General features: G+C 50.3%; 1 protein-coding gene across 3 annotated transcripts; it reads right to left on the reverse strand.

Moving 5' to 3' along the window:
* Positions 1-628: 628 nt before the first annotated feature.
* On the reverse strand, positions 629-8,066 carry LOC121534562 (E3 SUMO-protein ligase ZBED1-like). Of its 3 annotated transcripts, XM_041841136.2 has the most exons (4): positions 7,753-8,066; positions 7,328-7,431; positions 6,949-7,002; positions 629-1,038 (listed from the first exon to the last, which is right to left on the reverse strand). In XM_041841136.2, the coding sequence occupies exons 1-3, from the start codon at positions 8,051-8,053 to the stop codon at positions 6,964-6,966; spliced, it is 444 nt and encodes a 147-aa protein (XP_041697070.1). In that variant the 5' UTR covers positions 8,054-8,066; the 3' UTR covers positions 629-1,038; positions 6,949-6,963. The 3 variants fall into 3 exon arrangements, 2 of the variants coding, with proteins under 2 accessions (XP_041697070.1, XP_045076430.1); XM_045220495.1 differs by lacking the exons at positions 629-1,038; positions 6,949-7,002 and adding an exon at positions 7,157-7,221; XR_006660967.1 differs by lacking the exons at positions 629-1,038; positions 6,949-7,002; positions 7,753-8,066 and adding an exon at positions 7,130-7,173 and having other exon boundaries at positions 7,328-7,635.
* Positions 8,067-19,897: the final 11,831 nt, after the last annotated feature.

Raw genomic sequence — 19,897 nt, forward strand, 5'->3', positions numbered from 1 at the left:
GGTGAAGTTTCCTAGATTCCTGTTTCTTGTAATGGAATCAGGTATCAATTAATTCTGAATATAAATAAACAAGTAAACAACAATGAATGGCAAATGCATTCACATTTTATTTGAATAAAGTGCAAACAACACTTTAGGTTGAATTAACAGGAAGTTAAAATTGTCTGATCTCATTTTCAATATTCAATACATTTTCAATAAAAGTACAGTAAGTGCAACCAACATTTCAACAGTAGGTTTACCTGCTACTTCTGCTTTTGTTTTTCAACATAAAAATATTACAATATTAATATCAAAAATAAAGTGCAACCAAGATCTCTTCAGGTTGAATTAACAGTAGGTTTACCTGCTACTTCTGCTTTTGTTTTTCAACATAAAAATATTACAATATTAATATCAAAAATAAAGTGCAACCAACATCTCTTCAGGTTGAATAAAGAGTAGGTTTACCTGCAACTTCTGCTTTTGTTTTTCAACATTACAATACAAATACAGTATTAATATCAAAAATAAAGTGCAACCAACATCTCTTCAGGTTGAATTAACAGTAGGTTTACCTGCTACTTCTGCTTTGTTTTTCAACATTACAATACAAATACAGTATTAATATCAAAAATAAAGTGCAACCAACATTTCTTCAGGTTGAATGAGCAGTGGATGAACCTGCTACTACTCTCATTTTAATAAACAAACAATATTCAACAAAATATCAAGTGTAACCTACTAGGCTACTCTTCAATGACTACAGATTTTTTTTCCAAAATATCAACTGATCAACATGATCTGGCTGCAGAACACTTCTCTGTGCGTTCACTATGTCGCCAGCAGTACTAAAAACTCGTTCTGCTGGCACACTGGTGCCTGGAATGCACAGGTACCGTTTAGCAAGGGTGGAAAGTACAGGTAGCTCTTTCTCCTGAGATCTCCACCACTTCATGGCATTTTCAGTCAAAGGCAACGCATCTTTTGCTCGGTACTTTAACACCTCTGCTCTGGCTGTCTCGCTTGTGGATTTTCTTTCTCTTTGGGTGAAGGAATGTCACGGTTCAGACAGACGACAAGAGGACCACAATTGCGTCACACCAGAAAGTTTATTAAAACTTAAGGGAAAAGGGAAGTAGGGAGTGAGTGAAGGCTCCAGGGGTTATCCCGTCCAATGTGCTGGGTCTGTGCCCCCCCCCAGTGGCAGCGGTGCGTCCGATGACGCCGGTGGTTGGTGGTCCAGAAGTCCTGGGGGAGGAAACACAGACACAACGGGGCGGATGAAACAAGGCAGAAGTACAGTTCAAGGGAAATCCAAATACGTTGTAGCAAGGCAGAAGGCTGGTCAGAGTTACCGGGTCGAAGAGTAGTCAGGAGTCGTAATGGCAGAAAGCAGGTCTGGTTTTCCTGGGGCAGAAGAGTATCCAAGAATCAGGCAGGTCCGGGGTCACAAAACAAGGGTGAGCCAGAAGCGCGAGCACACAGGTTCGGGTGTGAGCTTTGCAGACGATCTGACAAAGGAGAGCTGAGAGACGGGACTTTAAATACTGGGAGAGGTTAGTGGGTAATGCAGCGCAGCTGGCAGAGTAATTAGAGCCGAGCAGAGCAGGGACAGGTGGAGCTCGTTAGGGCTGAGTAGAGAGAGAGAGATGAGCAGAGTGGAAGATAGTGGAAACACATTAAGGTGGTAACCCGGTGGAGTGAGAGGGCTCATGACAGAACCCCCCAAGGGACGGCCCCAGAAGTCCCAAGAGCAACACCACGCCGGGCGGGAGGAGGGGGCCGGAGGAGGGCTAGAACTCCTCCGAACGGTCCCAGCGAACGCCCTCATCCTCGGAGGAAGCCGGAGGGCCGTGGTCGGGGAGATGGGACAGGTCCCGAGACAGGATCAGGCACAGGACAGGAAGCCGAGCGGGCAGGACGGTTAGGGATCCCTCTGGGGCGGCCCCTACGGATTGCAGGTTGATCAGGATGCCGTTGGTGGAAGGCGGTGATGAGAGTCCTATCCACAATCCGACTAGCTGGCACCCAGGTCCTTTCCTCAGGTCCATAGCCCTCCCAGTCAATGAGGTACTGGAGACCCCTACCCCTCCGTCTGGACCGAAGCAGGCGGCGGACGGTGTAAACCAGACCACCATCGACGAGCCGTGGAGGAGGAGGACAAGGCGCAGCAGGGACCAGCGGACTCTCATGAATGGGCTTAATCTTAGACACATGGAAAGTGGGGTGCACCCTCATGGAATTAGGCAGTTGGAGCCGGACAGCAGTTGGGCTAATCACTCTTATGATAGGGAATGGGCCAATGAACCGAGGTGCCAACTTCTGCGACTCCACCCTGAGTGGCAGGTTCCTTGACGACAACCACACCCTTTGACCAACATGGTAGGTGGGAGCAGGGATTCTCCGGACGGTTGGCCCCGGTAGTGTAGCTGGCAACGGATCTGAGAAGTGTGGCTCGGGCCTGTGACCAGGTGCGGCGACATCGACGGGCAAACGCAAGTGCAGATGGGCAAGTAACCTCCCCTTCCTGACTGGCAAATAGAGGAGGCTGGTATCCATAAACACATTGGAAAGGGGACATACCGATGGCAGAGCAGGTCAGAGAATTGTGTGCGTACTCCACCCATGTCAATTGCTGCGACCAGGAGTGGGGGTTGCGTGAAGTCATGCATCGCAGTGCCTTCTCGAGCTCCTGATTTGCCCGCTCTGACTGCCCATTGGATTGGGGATGGAATCCGGAAGTCAGACTGACTGTGGCTCCCAGCAGGTGACAGAACTCCTTCCAAAAAGCGGAGGAGAATTGTGGACCACGGTCAGAAACTACATCCTTTGGCAGTCCGTGGATCCGGAAGACGTGTTCCAGGACCACCTGGGCGGTCTCCTTGGCGGTTGGGAGCTTGGGGAGGGGAATGAAGTGTGCCATCTTGCTGAATCGGTCAACTATGGTGAGAATGACGGTCTTGCCCCTTGAAGGGGGCAGCCCCGTGACAAAGTCAAGGGGCGATGTGAGACCAGGGACGTCTGGGCACAGGCAGGGGCTGCAGCAATCCGGCTGGGGGCTGGCAGGACGACTTGTGTTGGTTGCAGATGGGGCAGGCTTGGACGAATTCCCCGTACATCCTTTCTCAGAGCGGGCCACCAGAACCTCTGGGCGAGCAGGTTGTAAGTGCGGGTGGAGCCAGGGTGACAAGCTAGGCGGGAGTCATGTCCCCACTGAACGACCTGGGACCTTAGGTTTTCGGGGACAAAAGGCGGTCAGCTGGGCAAGTGCTGGGACCGGGCTGGTTACGGAGAGCTTCCAGCACCTGTTCCTCAACAGCCCAGGTCAGAGCTGCTACGATGCAGGGACTTGGCAGAATCGACACAGGATCCTTGGAGGGGTTGTCATCCTTCTGGAATTGACGGGAGAGGGCGTCTGGCTTGGTGTTGCGTGATCCAGGCCGGTATGACAGAGTGAAATTAAACCTGGTGAAGAACAGGGCCCAGCGGGACTGCCTGGAGTTCAACCGTTTGGCCGTGCGGATGTACTCAAGTTCTTATGATCGGTCCAAACGAGAAATGGAGTGGTGGACCCCTCCAGCCAGTGACGCCACTCCTCCAAGGCAAGCTTCACAGCCAGCAGCTCTCGGTTCCCTATGTCGTAATTGCACTCAGAGGGGGACAACCGACGTGAGAAAAAGGCACAGGGATGGAGCTTCCCTATCCTCCGCAGCCCACTGAGAAATCACAGCACCAACTCCCACATCCGAGGCGTCCACCTCCACAATGAATTGCCGGTCCACGTCAGGCATCTGGAGGATGGGAGCGGAGGTGAACCTTACCTTGAGGGTACTGAAGGCCTTGTCGGCTGCTGGGGTCCAGGTGAAGGGTTGCTTGGTGCTGGTTAGAGCAGTGAGAGGGGCAGCAACGGTACTGTAGTTCCGGATAAACTTTCTATAGAAGTTAGCAAACCCCAGAAACTGTTGCAGCTTCTTTCTGTTCTCCGGAACTGGCCATGACGTGACTGCTGATACTTTGGCAGGATCCATTTGGATACTTCCTCTGCCACTATGTACCCCAGGAAGGCCACTGTCTTGACGTGAAACTCACACTTCTCTGCCTTGGCGTAGAGGGAATTCTCCAGAAGACGATGAAGGACTTGCTGGACATGGCGGGTGTGTTCAGACAGGTTTCTGGAGTAGATTAAGATGTCATCCAGGTAAACGAAGACAAACTTGTTTAACATGTCCCGCAGTACATCATTCACTAGAGCCTGGAACACAGCAGGAGCATTGGTGAGGCCAAAAGGCATAACCAGATACTCGTAGTGGCCTGTTGGTGTATTGAATGCGGTCTTCCATTCATCTCCCTCCCGGATCCGCACTAGGTGGTAAGCGTTTCTGAGATCCAACTTGGTAAAAACAGTGGCTCCCTGGAGCAACTCAAAAGCAGAGGTGAGCAGAGGGAGAGGGTAACGGTTTTTCACTGTGATGTCGTTGAGTCCCCTGTAGTCGATGCAGGGCGAAGAGATCCGTCCCTCTTCCCCACAAAGAAGAAGCCAGCACCAGCCGGAGACGAAGATGAACGGATCAATCCTGTGGACAGAGAGTCATTGATGTAGTCCTCCATGGACCTTCTTTCAGGAGCAGACAACGAATAAAGACGGCCCCCTTGGAGGGGCTGTTCCAGGGAGGAGGTCGATGGCACAGTCGTACGGTCGGTGAGGGGGCAGAGATGTGGCTCTTGCTTTGTTAAACACTTCTCTGAGACCATGGTAGCATTCTGGGACATGGGAGAGGTCAGGGGCGGAGTTAGTAGGTACTGGCCGAGGGGGGAGTGCGGCAGCAAGCAGGCAGGTTCGGTGGCAGTCCTCTCCCCACTCCCCTGATCACCCCGGTCACCCAGTCGAGCTGAGGTTGTGCCGGGGCGGAGCCATGGGTAACCCAGGATGAGGGGTTGGCCTGGAGAGGGGGAGCAGGTGAAACTGGATAGTTTCTTGATGGTTTTCCGGACAGACCCATCAAGACCGGGGCCGTGACATGAGTGACCGATCCGGTAAGTGTCCGTCCAGTGCCCGGGCAGGAATAGGAGGTGTCAAACGGAGGTTCTCCAGTCCCAGTTGGCGTGCCAGCTTGATGTCCATTATGTTGGCTTCGGCGCGCCAGAATCCACCAGAGCAGCCAGGGTGTGAGTAGAGTCAGAGAGACGGAGGTGAACTTGCAGCAAGGGTTTGCGGTCGGAGGACTGGATGGTCATTGAGCTCAACCGGACTCCCCCTATGCCCGGTGAGCTTCGGCTTTTAAAGGGCAGGTTACCACCACGATGTCCATCACCTCCACAATAGAGGCAGAGGTTTGAGGTGAAGCGGCGCTGGCGCTCTGCAGGAGTGAGAGAGGCTCGCCCAATCTCCATAGGCTCAGACTGATCAAGCTGACTTGGGTGAGTGGCAGTAGCTGACAGGAGCCCAGTCGGATCTCTCCGAATGCCGGTAGTTGGTGGACCTTGGCGCCCCCTCTCCACGGCAGCGGGTCTGTATCCTTCTGTCGATCCGGACAGTCAGTGCGATGGCTTCATCAAGAGTGGAAGGCAGTTCATGGGAGACCAACTGCGTCCTTGATATAGTCAGCCAAGCTATGGAAGAACGCGTCCACCAACGATGGTGTGTTCCAAGAACTTCGTCTTGCCAGGGTTCGGAAGTCGATGGAATGGTCTGCGACTGTACGTCTGCCTTGTCGAATACTGAACAGTTCACGAGACGCCTCTGCGGTTGGTGAATCCAGGTCAAACACCTTCAGCATCTCCTCAGCAAACAGGTCGAAGGTTGCACATGCGGGGTTTGACGTTCGAACTCTGCTGTTCCCCAGAGTCGAGCTCGGCCCGTCAGGTGAGTGATGGCATACCCGACCCTAGCCCCCTCCGTGGCGAAGGTCCTTGGCTGCAAGGAGAACTGAAGTCGGCAGCTAGTCAGGAATGGCCGGACCTGGGTAGAATCGCCGTTGAACCGCTCGGGGTTTCCAATCTTGGGTTCCGGGGCAGCGGCTGAAATGACCGGGGCAGGTGACTCGGAGGCAGGGCTGGGGGGCAGACTGGCTGGGGTAAGGTTGGTGAGGAGTTGGATGATCCTGGCGAGTTGCTGTTGCTGCTGCTGGGACTGCTGATGCTGTTGGTGGCCGACCTGAAGCAGAGAGGTGATGTCGCCGCTCATGCGGCCTAGCTCTCTCTCAGTGTGTTCCAGGCGTAGCATGGCGGTGGGTTGCTCAGGTTCTTCGGTTTCCATGTCGGGGGAAGTGTGCGCTGAGTCCATGATGGTCAGATCGCACTGTCACGGTTCAGACAGACGACAAGAGGACCACAATTGCGTCACACCAGAAAGTTTATTAAAACTTAAGGGAAAAGGGAAGTAGGGAGTGAGTGAAGGCTCCAGGGGTTATCCCGTCCAATGTGCTGGGTCTGTGCCCCCCAGTGGCAGCGGTGCGTCCGATGACGCCGGTGGTTGGTGGTCCAGAAGTCCTGGGGGAGGAAACACAGACACAACGGGGCGGATGAAACAAGGCAGAAGTACAGTTCAAGGGAAATCCAAATACGTTGTAGCAAGGCAGAAGGCTGGTCAGAGTTACCGGGGTCGAAGAGTAGTCAGGAGTCGTAATGGCAGAAAGCAGGTCTGGTTTTCCTGGGGCAGAAGAGTATCCAAGAATCAGGCAGGTCCGGGGTCACAAAACAAGGGTGAGCCAGAAGCGCGAGCACACAGGTTCCGGGTGTGAGCTTTGCAGACGATCTGACAAAGGAGAGCTGAGAGACGGGACTTTAAATACTGGGAGAGGTTAGTGGGTAATGCAGCGCAGCTGGCAGAGTAATTAGAGCCGAGCAGAGCAGGGACAGGTGGAGCTCGTTAGGCTGAGTAGAGAGAGAGAGATGAGCAGAGTGGAAGATAGTGGAAACACATTAAGGTGGTAACCCGGTGGAGTGAGAGGGCTCATGACAAGGAATCGCCAAACAGCGCATCTAAGGCTTTCTTCTTACAAGGAGGTGACTCATTTGGAGCTACAATATAAGAAATATATTTCAAAATATAGTCATGTTTCTCATTAATACAAAACAACAACAATCTTTTATTGGTATCACATGAAACACACCTGTGGTCTCTTCATTGAATCCTGACAGCTTTGTCCTTGAGCTTCCCTTGTCTTCCTCCTGATTTCCCATTGCTTGCATCTATTGATGTAAGAATGTGTGAACTGTTCAAATTTCTGCTCTGTAATACTGCACACATAAATTTTGAGGAAGATAAAGAACAGATGAGATTTGAGAGAGGACAAATGAAAGGGGAGAAGAGAAAAGAGCAGAGGAAAGAGGAGAGAAGAGTTACCTGGTGGGACACTTCTGCCTCAAAAACCAGTTTTGTGTAGACCTGTTCTCTGTCCTCTTTTTCCAGGTAGGGCAGTTCTTTAAATCGCGGGTCCAACGCTGATGCTGTTTAAAGAACAAGAATATTGCATTCATTGCATTATTAAATTAAGTTGACCTGAAATTGCAAGTGATGACCACCTCCTCATACACAAAATAATCAGAAGATTAAACTTTAGTATGTTTAAAAGAAATGTGGCACAGTGATGATGTAAAGCCACCATGAACTAAGAATTGTATTGCAGATATCTTGTTTACTTTTCCATATGAAAAAACTACTCAAATTCAAACTTGAAAAGCAAAGGTGTGGCATTTTACAAATTAATACAGTCTAATAACCTAAAATATTAACCAAGTTGATTTTAATTAAGACTCCAAATTAATTACCTATGTTGAGAGCATCTTGGGTGCCTCTGTAGCGTGTGGAGAGGTCACTGGCCATCACCCTCTTAATCTCTGCAACCAGGGTTGAGTCGTCTTCGCATGGCTGTAGGTGTTTCAGCAGTTTTGCTTGAAGAGGAGCAATTACAGAGAGAGTTGGCTGGTCTTCTTCACACATCACAGTGGTTGCCATTTTGACAGGACCCATCAACTGAACAATGTCATCCATGTTGGCAATATCACTCTCACTCAGCGTGCCTACATCTGTGACCCCCTTTCGTAGATCCTTGGACATCAGAGTTGCCATTATAGCTGGCTGTTGTTCCAAAGAACGTTCAAGCATTTCAAATGAACTGTTCCATCTGGTGATTATGTCTTGGATCAGTTTATGTTTTGGTAAATCCATCAGAGTTTGTTTTTCCTGTAGGGCGTGACATGCAATCGGGCTGCGGTGAAAATATCCAACAATTTTTCGCACTTTCCCCAACAACCTGGAAGCACGGTCCACCCCCAAACCCTTCTGCGAGGCAAGGTTGAGTGTATGTGCGAAGCAGGTAATGTGTGGACTGAACTGGGCTTCTGCACTTGGCACAATCATATTCCTGGCGTTATCTGTGACGATGGCAGGATTCTTGTCGTAGATTTTCCACTCCATGCAGGCTTCACGCAGTAACGCGCCAATATTTTTACCAGTATGGGCTTCATTTAAAACTCTGGTTAGCAGAACAAAGGTCTTCATTTTCCACTCCGGATCAATGTGATGAGAGGTAATTGTCACATACCCTTGATTTGAGCATGACGTCCAGCCATCTGTCGTTATCACTACTCGTTCAGCTTGAGAAAGCGACAGCTTCACATCATTCTTAGTACTTTCGTACAATGCAGGAATAACCTTTTCTGAGAAGTGTGGTTGGCTTGGTATTGTGTACCTTTGCTCCAATGTTTGAATCATTTCACGGAATCCCGGATTTTCAACCACACTGTAGGGTCGCATGTCTTTGCAGATAAACTTGGCAATTGTTGCCGTGATGTTTTTCGCCCGAGCTGAGTTTTGGCCTAGTCTCTGACTAAACATGCAGGCGAGACCTGAGGCTTCTGCAGAGTTGACTTTACCTTTCGCTGCTGTAGCAGCGGGAACGCTGCAAGAGGTGCCTGGACGGTCGGTGTTGTGTGAAATCCCATGGCGCCTTAGTAGGTGGTTGGAGAGATTTGTCGTGTTGCCGTTGTACTTTACTTGACCTTTACATATCCTACAAACAGCGAGCGACTTATTTAGAACATCTCCGTCTTTGCAAAAGCCAAAGATATTCCATCACGCACTCATTCTAAGATTAACACAAGTGGGCCACCTAGACCTCCTTGGCCTGCATACATTCTGGCACCCACCAGTTACAGTGGTCCTCTGTAGCTCAATTGGTAGAGCACGGCGCTTGTAATGCCAGGGTAGTGGGTTCGATCCCCGGGACCACCCATACGTAAAAATGTATGCACACATGACTAAGTCGCTTTGGATAAAAGCGTCTGCTAAATGGCATATTATTATTATATTATTACAGAAATAAATACATGGAATGTCCTCATCCTCCAACTCCTATGTAGCTCATAAGATAACATTCACTAATCCTGTATAAAAGACGTAATATCATACGGGTAAGAGTCTAGCTACATTTTCAGATATAATACATTTCAAATTTTGTCAGAAAGTCGTTTTCATTGCAAGTTAAAGCGTACTGTTAGCTAGCTAACGTTAGCTGGCTGGCTCGCTAGCTAATAATATGTGTATGATCTGTGTAGTAATATCTCAGAAAACCATTTGCATTGCTCGTTATAGCCTAATGTTAGCTAGCTAACTAACATGGAACCTAGTTGGTTAGCTTTAACTAGCTATGACAATCGGTTTGTATTGCTAGTACACTCAGATTATGGTTAATTGTTTAGCTAGCTAGCCAGCTAGCTAGCTACATGTCTAAACAAAAGACTCCACTTTGCCAGATGATTACATGACCCATGAAGTTAGCCAGGTGTGTCTGGCGGTGATTACGGCCATCTATTGTATAATAATGCATACAATATTTGTATCTGGAATTTGTATCGCGACTCTCCTGCACCAGTCATACAAGGAGAATGGTCTAATGTCTCCCATCAAAAAGAGAGCCGGCCCAAGCAAGCACAGATTACACATGAAGCATGAGGACTTGCAGCGAGTTGTGAACTTCAACAACTATGCAGAGGATAATGTAATAGTATTACTAGGACACAACCCAGGACACAAACACTGGTGGAAAGCTGCTGCCATCTCATGTGACAAAAGCAGCGGTTTGGTGTCTCTACAAGGAATCGATGACAACACTTGGTATTAAAGCATAAACTTGACAACAATCATGACACTGATCCAAGATGGCGAAGTAGTGCAGTTCTGTTTTTGTCGTGTGTCTGTAAATAGCCTGTAAATACCCTGTTTTTTTGTATTTTTCGTACATATTTCCCTATCAGACTTTTCATCCTTCTACAAAATATACTTTCCTGCAACCCGCCTCACTCAATGTGGAACGGATTCTATTATTGACTTACCTTTTATCTAGAATCTCCAGTTGAAACTAGCTAGCCAGCTAACTAGCTACTTGCTATTAGCCACAGTTAGCGGTATTTCACCCAGAACATTGGATTTTTTTTCTGCGGGATTAATTGATTAATCACTGGATATTAATCACCGGATATTCGGCCAGTCTGCACAGCGCGTTATCGACCCAGAACATATCAGTTTTTCTGCCGGAATCACTGAATCACTGGACCTTTAACTCCGGATTCATCGCTACCAGCTAGCTTCAACTAAATGGACGCTGTGGTCTGGCTAATCATCCTGAGCTAGGCCCATCTCCCGGCTATCTACCTCTCTGTCAACCGGACGGGACCACCTGAGTGTGTGACACGGAGCCCCGCCGATCCTACACGACTGGTCTGCCGACGAAATCGTCTGATGTGGTTACGACGACGTCGACCACGAAGATTCCATCTGCTAGCCCGCCCGCTAGCACACGCTAGCCGTGGCCTCTTACCTGCTAGTGCTTTAGCAGCCTCCGAACTATCCTATTGCTGTTCACCGGACCTTATGATAACTCAGCTATACAGCTGATGTCTGCTGGACTGTTCCTTTTTACGGTACTACATCCTGTTTATGTTTAGCCTCAGCCCAAACATGGTTAGCTTATTGTTGTTTCGGTTATTTCTAATTGTACCATTTCACTGTAGATCCCCCAGCCCAGCTAACCCTGCCTTAGATAGCTCCTTTGTCCCACCCCCCATACACGCAGAGACCGACTCAATTGGTGCCTCTAGTGATACTATCTCTTTCATTGTTACCCAACGCTTAGGTTTACCCCCCACTTTACTCATATCCTTCCATATCCTTGTCTGTACATAATGCCCTGAATCTTTTCTACAACACCCGAAATCTGCCCCCTTTATTCTATGTACCCAACGCACTAGAAGACCAGTTCTTAAAGCCTTTAGCCGTATCCTTATTCTAGTCCTCCTCTGTTCCTCTGGTGATGTAGAGGCTAACCCAGGCCCTGCAGCCCTCAGTATCACTCCTACTCCCCAGGCGCTATCATTTGCTGACTTCTGTAATCGCAAAAGTCTTGGTTTCTTGCACGTAAACATCAGAAGTCTACTTCCTAAGTTTGAGTTATTCACTGCGTTAGCACACTCCGCCAACCCTGATGTTCTAGCAGTGTCTGAATCCTGGCTCAGGAAGGCCACCAAAAATTCTGAAATTTCCATTCCCAACTATAACATTTTCCGTCTAGATAGAACTGCCAAAGGGGGTGGAGTTGCAATATACTGTAGAGATAGCCTGCAGAGCTCTATCATACTATCCAGGTCTGTGCCCAAACAGTTTGAGCTTCTACTTCTAAAAATCCACCTTTCCAGAAATAAGTCTCTCACTGTTGTCGCTTGCTACAGACCCCCCTCAGCCCCCCAGATGTGCCCTGGACACCATATGTGAATTGATTGCCCCCCATTTATCCTCAGAGTTCGTACTGCTTGGTGACCTAAATTGGGATATGCTTAATACCCCGGCCATCCTACAATCCAAACTAGATGCCCTCAACCTCACGCAAATTATCAACGAACCTACAGGTACAACCCTAAATCCGTAAACATGGGTAACCTCATAGATATCATCCTGACTAACATACCCTCTAAATACACCTCAGCTGTCTTCAACCAGGATCTCAGCGATCACTGCCTTATTGCCTGCGTCCTGTAACGGGTCCGCGGTCAAACGACCACCCTCATCGCTGTCAAACGCTCCTAAAACACTTCAGCGAGCAGGCCTTCCCTAATTGACCTGGCCCAGGTATCCTGGATGGATATAGATCTCATTCCGTCAGTAGAGGATGCCTGGTTGTTCCTTTAAAAGTAATTTCCTCTCAATCTTAAATAAACATGCCCCATTCAAAAATACAGAACTAAGAACCGATATAGCCCCCTGGTTCTCTCAGACTTGACTGCCCTTGACCAGCACAAAAAACATCCTGTGGCGTACTGCATTAGCATCAAATAGCCCCCGCGATATGCAACTTTTCAGGAAGTTAGGAACCAATATACACAAGCAGTCAGGAAAGCAAAGGCAAACTTTTTTCAAACAGAAATTTGCATCCTGTAGCACTAACTCCAAAAAGTTTTGGGACACTGTAAAGTCCATGGAGAATAAGAGCACTTCCTCCCAGTTGCCCACTGCACTGAGGCTAGAAACACTATCACCACCCGACAAATCTACAATAATCGAGAATTTCAACAAGCATTTTGCTACAGCTGGCCATGCTTTCCATCTGGCTACCACTACCCCGGCCACCAACTCTGCACCCTCCGCTGAAACTTGCCCATGCCCCCCGCTTCTCCTTCACACAAATTCAGACAGCTGACGTTTTGAAAGAGCTGCAAAATCTGGACCCCTACAAATCAGCTGGGCTAGATAATCTGGACCCTTTCTTTCTAAAACTAGCCGCCGAAATTGTGCAACCCCTATTACTAGTCTGTTCAACCTCTCTTTCATAACGTCTGAGATCCCCAGAGATTGGAAAGCTGCCGCGGTCATCCCCCTCTTCAAAGGGGGTGACACTCCTAGATCCAAACTGCTACAGACCTATATCCATCCCCTGCCCTGCCTTTGAAAGTATTTGAAAGCCAAGTTAACAAACAGATCACCGACCATTTCGAATACCACCGTACCTTCTCCGCTATGCAATCCGGTTTCGAGCTGGTCATGGGTGCACTTCAGCCACGCTCAAGGTCCTAAACGATATTATAACCGCGATTGATAATAGACAGTACTGTGCAGCCGTCTTCATCGACCTGGCCAAGGCTTTCGACTCTGTCAACCACCGCATTCTTATTGGCAGACTAAATAGCCTTGGTTTCTCAAATGACTGCCTCGCCTTGTTCACCAACTACTTCTCAGATAGAGTTCAGTGTGTCAAATCGGAGGGCCTGTTGTCTGGACCTATGGCAGTCTCTATGGGGGTGCCACAGGGTTCAATTCTTGGGCCGACACTTTTCTCCGTGTATATCAATGATGTCAGCTCTTGCTGCTGGTGACTCTCAGATCCACCTCTACGCAGACGACACCATTTTGTATACATCTGGCCCTTCATTGGACACTGTGTTAACAAACCTCCAAACGAGCTTCAATGCCATACAACACTCCTTCAGTAGCCTCCAACTGCTCTTAAACACTAGTAAAACTAAATGCATGCTTTTCAATCAACGCTGCTGGCACCCGCCACCCGACTAGAATCACCACTCTTGACGGGTCTGACCTAGAGTATGGACAACTACAAATACCTAGGTGTCTGGTTAGACTGTAAACTCTCCTTCCAGACTCACATAAAGAATCTCCAATCCAAAGTTAAATCTAGAATCGGCTTCTATTTCGCAACAAAGCCTCCTTCACTCATGCTGCCAAACATGCCCTCGTAAAACTGACTATCCTACCGATCCTTGACTTCGGCGATGTCATTTACAAAATAGCCTCAACACTCTACTCAGCAAATTGGATGTAGTCTATCACAGTGCCATCTGTTTTGTCTCCAAAGCCCCATACGCTACCCACCACTGTGACCTGTACGCTCTTGTTGGCTGGTCCTCACTACATGTTCGTCGTCAAACCCACTGGCTCCAGGCCATCTATAAATCACTGCTAGGCAAATCCCCCGCCTTATCTTAGCTCATTGGTCACCATAGCAGCACCCACCCAGAGTCTGCGCTCCAGCAGGTATATCTCACTGGTCATTCCCAAAGCCAACACCTCCTTTGGCGCCATTCCTTCCAGTTCTCTGCTGCCAATGACTGGAACTGAATTGCAAAAATCTCTGAAGCTGGAGACTCTTATCTCCCTCAATAACTTTAAGCATCAGTTGTCAGAGCACCTTACCGATCACTGCACCTGTACACAGTGTCACGAGTTACAAAGCCAGAACCCAGAAGCAGACCAGGACAAGGTAAGTTGAAACGAAGGTGAGTGTTTATTTACAAATTCACGAGTGATGCTGAATAATCCAGGGAACAGAGCGGGCGGCGTGGATGAGTTGTTGAGGGTGCAGTTGTTGGTCCAATGATGGCTCGGCAGCCGCCCGACCATCAGGCAGAGGTAGGGTGAAGGTTCCGGACGAGTGACTGCAGATGGAACAAAACGGAGGTAAGTGAACAACAAACCAACAAGGTGCAAAACAACAAAACTAACTGCTAGAAGCTCTAAGACTGATACTCTGATAAACCTACTGTTCATGGCTAACGATCCGGCAGGGAATGGATGTTAGGCCAGAGCCTAAGAAGGGTGATGATCAGGACCAGGTGTGCAGATTGCTGATGGGATGCAGGTACGGAAATCAGAGAGCTCCCCGGAGCGTTCCAGAACCCTCGGGGAAACTGGAGATCCCGAGCAGAAAAACTAGTCCACAGACAGGACCCGACTCAGACTGCCGGGATCGTTACAGTACCCCCCCTCCGACTGAACGCCACCGGGCGGACTCCCGAGCGCCAGGATGGAGGCGGTAGAAGTCACGGATGAGGTCAGCATCTAGGATCTGTCGCCGCGGAATCCAACTCCTCTCTTCAGGACCATACCCCTCCCAGTCCACGAGATACTGGAAACCCCGGCCCCGCCGTCTGGAATCCATGATCGCCGCACCGTGTAGGCAGGACCACCTCGATCATCCGAGGAGGAGGAGGAGGAGGCGGAGGAGGCAACAGAGGACTGAGGAAAACAGGCTTGAGGCAGGAGACATGAAAGGTGGGATGGACTCTGAGCGTCCTCGGGAGTTTGAGTCGAACTGCCACCGGGTTGATCACCTTCTCCACCACAAACGGACCAATGAACCCGGTAACAACTTCCTAGACTCAGTCCGTAAAGGAAGATCCCGTGTGGCCAACCAGACCCTATCTCCGATGGTGTAGGTGGGAGCGGATCCGGCGACGATTCGCCTGGAGCTGGCACCGGTCCGAAACTCTAAGGAGTGCCCTTCTGGCCCGATGCCAGGTCCGGTGGCAACTGAATATGGGCCTGAACAGAAGGCACTGAGAGCTCCTTCTCTGAGAAGGGAACAAGGGAGGTTGGTAGCCATACAGGCACTGGAAGGGGAGACATCCCAGTGGCAGATGTAGGAGAGTATTGTGGGCATACTCAACCCAAGGCAACTGAGAGACCCAGGAGGTGGGGTTGGAAGAGGCCAGGCAGCGTAGCGTGGATTCCATCTTCTGGTTGGCTCTCTCCGCCTGACCATTAGATTGGGGGTGAAAACCAGATGTGAGACTGACTGTAGCTCCAATGGCCAAACAGAAGGACTTCCAGACAGCAGAGGTAAACTGAGGGCCACGGTCGGAAACGTATCACTGGGCAACCCGTGGACCCTGAAAACCTCCCTAACCAGGATCTCGGACGTCTCCGAGGCAGAGGGAAGCTTGGCAATTGGCACAAAGTGGGCGAACTTTGCTGAATCTGTCCACGATAGTCAGAACGACTGTGTTCCCCTCAGAAGCGGGCAACCCAGTGACAAAGTCCAGGGGCCGATGCGACCATGGTCGCCGGGGAATAGGAAGGGGGTGAAGTAGTCCAGAGCTGGGCCGATTGGTACCCTTATTCTGCGCACACACTGGACAGGCAGCAACATAACCCGAGTATCCTCGGCCATGGCAGGCCACCAAAAACGTCTGCGAAGAAAACGCCATCGTCCGAGCCACGCCAGGGTGACAAGCCATCTTGCTGGCGTGGGACCATTTGAGGACCGCAGGACGAACCGACTCAGGCACAAACAACCGACCGGGTGGACGTTACGGGACCGGGCTGCGTGAGCCGCCATCACCTCCTCCTCAATCTTCACCTAACAGCTCCCCGACGCAGTTCCGGGGGAGAATTGTCTGTCTTGGACCCACCCTCCTCCGTCTTGGAGAACATCCGAGACAAGGCGTCCGCCTTGCCGTTCTTAGATCCAGGTCGGAACGTCAGGGAAAAAATTGAATCGTCCGAAAAACAACGACCACCTGGCCTGACGGGAGTTGAGACGTCTAGCCGATTGCACGTAAGCAAGATTCTTGTGGTCAGTCCAGACAATAAACGGTTGCTCCGCCCCTCCAACCAGTGGCGCCACTCCTCCAAGGCAAGTTTCACCGCGAGAAGCTCCCGGTTACCCACATCGTAATTCCTCTCCGCAGGCGAAAGGCGAGAGAGTAGTAGGCGCAGGGATGGAGTTTACTGTCCGTGGAGCATCGCTGCGACAGGATGCGCGCCAACTCCCACATCAGACGCGTCCACTTCAACGACGAACTGACGGGCCGTGTCGGTTGAGAGAGAATCGGTGCGTTGGTGAATCGCCTCTTCAAATCCAGCGATGCCTCCGGATTCACTTGAAGCTCCTGATACTGGAAGTCAAGGCAGTTAACGGAGCGGACCGGCTGTAATCCCGGATGAATCTGCGGTAGAAATTCGCAAACCCCAAAAATCTCTGGAGCTGCATCTCGTTACCGGGCTGGGCCCATTCCAGAACCGCTCTAACCTTCTCCTGGTCCATCCTAATCTCTCCCCTGGAGATGATGTACCCGAGAAAGGATGTCGTGTGGGCGTGAAACTCGCACTTCTCGGCCTTCACGAACAGGCGATTCTCCAACAATCGCTGCAGAACCTGCCGGACATGCTGGACGTGGTCGGAAGGTTCCTTCGAGAAGATCAGAATGTCATCCAGGTAAACAAACACAAAGAGACCGATCATATCTCTCAGGACGTCGTTTCACCATACTCTGGAATACCGCTGGAGCATTGGTCAGTCCAAACGGCATCACCTGATACTCAAGTGACCCATCGGTGTATTGAACCCCGTCAACCACTCGTCTCCCTCTCTGATCCGGACCATGTGATACGCATTGCGTAGGTCTAGCTTGGTGAACACCGTAGCACCCTGTAAGGAGTCGAAGGCAGAACTCATCAAGGGCAGGGATACTTGTTCTTGACCGTGATGTCATTCAACCCCCGATAATCAATACACGGTCGAAGAGAGCCATCTCTTACCCACAAAGAAGAATCCTGCCCCCAGGGGTGATGATCGAGGGACGAACGAGACCAGCAGCTAGGGACTCCTTGATGTAGGTCTCCAAAGCCTCACGTTCAGGGCGGGAGATACTGTATAACCTTCCCTTGGGGTAGACAGCTCCAGGGAACAGGTTGATGGCACAATCATATGGTCGGTGGGGGAGGGAGTGACAGAGCCTTCTGCTTACTGAACACTTCCCCCCAAATCGTGATATGTCTCGGGAACCAGGGACAAATCTGGGGGTTTAGCCTCAATCACCTGACTGGGAACCGAATGGGGACAGGCAGTCTTGAGACAGTTAGCATGACAATCAAGGCTCCAACTCGTTACCTTGCCCGTCACCCAATCGAACGTGGGATTGTGTTCCTTCAGCCAGGGGTATCCAAGGACCAGAGGAACCTGGGAAGACGGCAGAATGAAGAATGAAATCATCTCGAATGATTCCCGACAACAGCATCTTAACCGGTTCAGTCCTCATCGTGATACGTGCCAGACTACTGCCGTTCAGAGTGGTCGCTTAATGGCTTCCGATTGTGCCCTTGAAAGCCCCAGCTGTTCCACCAACTTCGGCATCAAGAAAGCTTCCATCGGCACCTGAATCGATAAAGCGTTAATCGCTAAGCTCTGATTCCTGTTCACAAGGGTAGCCGGGAAACGGGTCTGACAGAGGTACTGAGAGGTTGAAACTGGCTCGCTAAAGTCCTCCCAACTTTAGCGAGCCGGGCAGTTTGACGACCGCCGGGAACAAGTGGAGATGTAATGTCCCGAGCTACCACAGTAGAGGCAGCAGTTGGTCTTACGTCTATGTTGACGCTCCTCCTTGGTTAACCCGTGCCGCCCCACTTGCATGGGTTCAGAATCGGGAGAGAGGACCTCTCCACTAATCCTTTGTGGTGGAGAATGATCGACGTGTTCTGGTCCACCACCCGACCCGACTGGGAACTGAGAAGCTGATCGACTGGACGGACCCATTGCTTCTCCCTCCTTCGGCTCTCGGACTTGATTATCCACCCGAATAGACAAGGCTACCAAGCTGTCCAGGTCACTAGGCTCCGGATAGGAGATCAGCTCATCCTTGAGCTGCTCCGACAGACCCTGGTAAAAGGCCGCTTGCAGAGACTCCTCATTCCACCCACTCTCTCCACAGCCAACGTCTTGAACTCGATCACGAAGTCGGCCACGCATGAAGTTCCTTGGTGGAGCGAAACAGGCGCCCAGCTCGTCCCTCCCTCGGACGGAATGGTCGAAGAGCTTCCTCATCTCGGCCGTGAACCCCTGGTATGAAGCCATGCAGGGGTCTTGTCGTTCCCAAACGGCTGAAGCCCACTCCAGCGCTCGACCACGCAGCAACTCAATCACAAAGGCTATCCTAGCCTTGTCTGTGGCATAAGAGTAGGGCTGTAGATCGAACACTAACCCACACTGCATAAGGAAAGAACGGCATCTTCCCAGCTCCCCCTCATATTTATCCGGCGTCGGAACCTTGGGCTCACGGAAGGACACCGCTCCAGGCGCGGCAGGCGAGATGGGTGAAACCGTAGTGGATCCTCCACCGAAACTTCCGCTGGTTCTGGACCTCCGTCAGACCGGTAGAAAGGTTCGAACTGCCAACGCGCGATCTCCTGTAGCTCCGTGCTATGATGGCCCAACATCTTCTCCTGATGGGTAATGGCATGGCGAACAGAGTCCAGGTCCGCTGGGTTCATTACTGGCCGGATCGTTCTGTCACGCAAGTTACAAAGCCAGAACCCAGAAGCAGACCAGGACAAGGTAAGTTGAAACGAAGGTGAGTGTTTATTTACAAATTCACGAGTGATGCTGAATAATCCAGGGAACAGAGCGGGCGGCGTGGATGAGTTGTTGAGGGTGCAGTTGTTGGTCCAATGATGGCTTCGGCAGCCGCCGACCATCAGGCAGAGAGGTAGGGTGAAGGTTCGGACGAGTGACTGCAGATGGAACAAAACGGGAGGTAAGTGAACAACAAACCAACAAGGTGCAAAACAACAAAACTAACGCTAGAAGCTCTAAGACTGATACTCTGATAAACCTACTGTTCATGGCTAACGATCCGGCAGGGAATGGATGTTAGGCCAGAGCCTAAGAAGGGTGATGATCAGGACCAGGTGTGCAGATTGCTGATGGGATGCAGGTGCGGAAATCAAGAGAGCTCCCCGGAGCGTTCCAGAACCCTCGGGAAACTGGAGATCCCGAGCAGAAAAACTAGTCCACAGACAGGACCCGACTCAGACTGCCGGGATCGTTACACACAGCCCATCTGAAATTAGCCCACCCAACTACCTCATCCCTATATTGTTATTTATTTTGCTCTTTTGCACCCCAGTATCTCTATTTGCACATAATCTCTTGCACATCTAGCATTCCAGTGTTAATACTATTGTAATTATTTTGCACTATAGCCTATTTATTGCCTTACCACCATAACTTGCTACATTTGCACACACTGTATATATATTTTCTGTTGTATTTTTGACTTTATGTTTTACCCATATGTAACTCTGTGTTGTTTTTATCGCACTGCTTTGCTTTATCTTGGCCAGGTCGCAGTT

The sequence above is a fragment of the Coregonus clupeaformis genome, unplaced genomic scaffold (genome assembly GCF_020615455.1).
Source record: "Coregonus clupeaformis isolate EN_2021a unplaced genomic scaffold, ASM2061545v1 scaf4038, whole genome shotgun sequence".
In the NCBI taxonomy this organism is placed as follows: Eukaryota; Metazoa; Chordata; class Actinopteri; order Salmoniformes; family Salmonidae; genus Coregonus; species Coregonus clupeaformis.

Bases quoted from the DNA above. Each gene is read 5' to 3' on its own strand.
- LOC121534562 (XM_041841136.2), bottom strand. From the start codon at position 8,053: ATGGCAACTCTGATGTCCAAGGATCTACGAAAGGGGGTCACAGATGTA. The intron at 7,432-7,752 runs GTAATTAATTTG...TTCTTTAAACAG, and splicing joins CCAAGATGCTCTCAACATAG to CATCAGCGTTGGACCCGCGA. The intron at 7,003-7,327 runs GTAACTCTTCTC...CTTATATTGTAG, and splicing joins AGGCAGAAGTGTCCCACCAG to CTCCAAATGAGTCACCTCCT.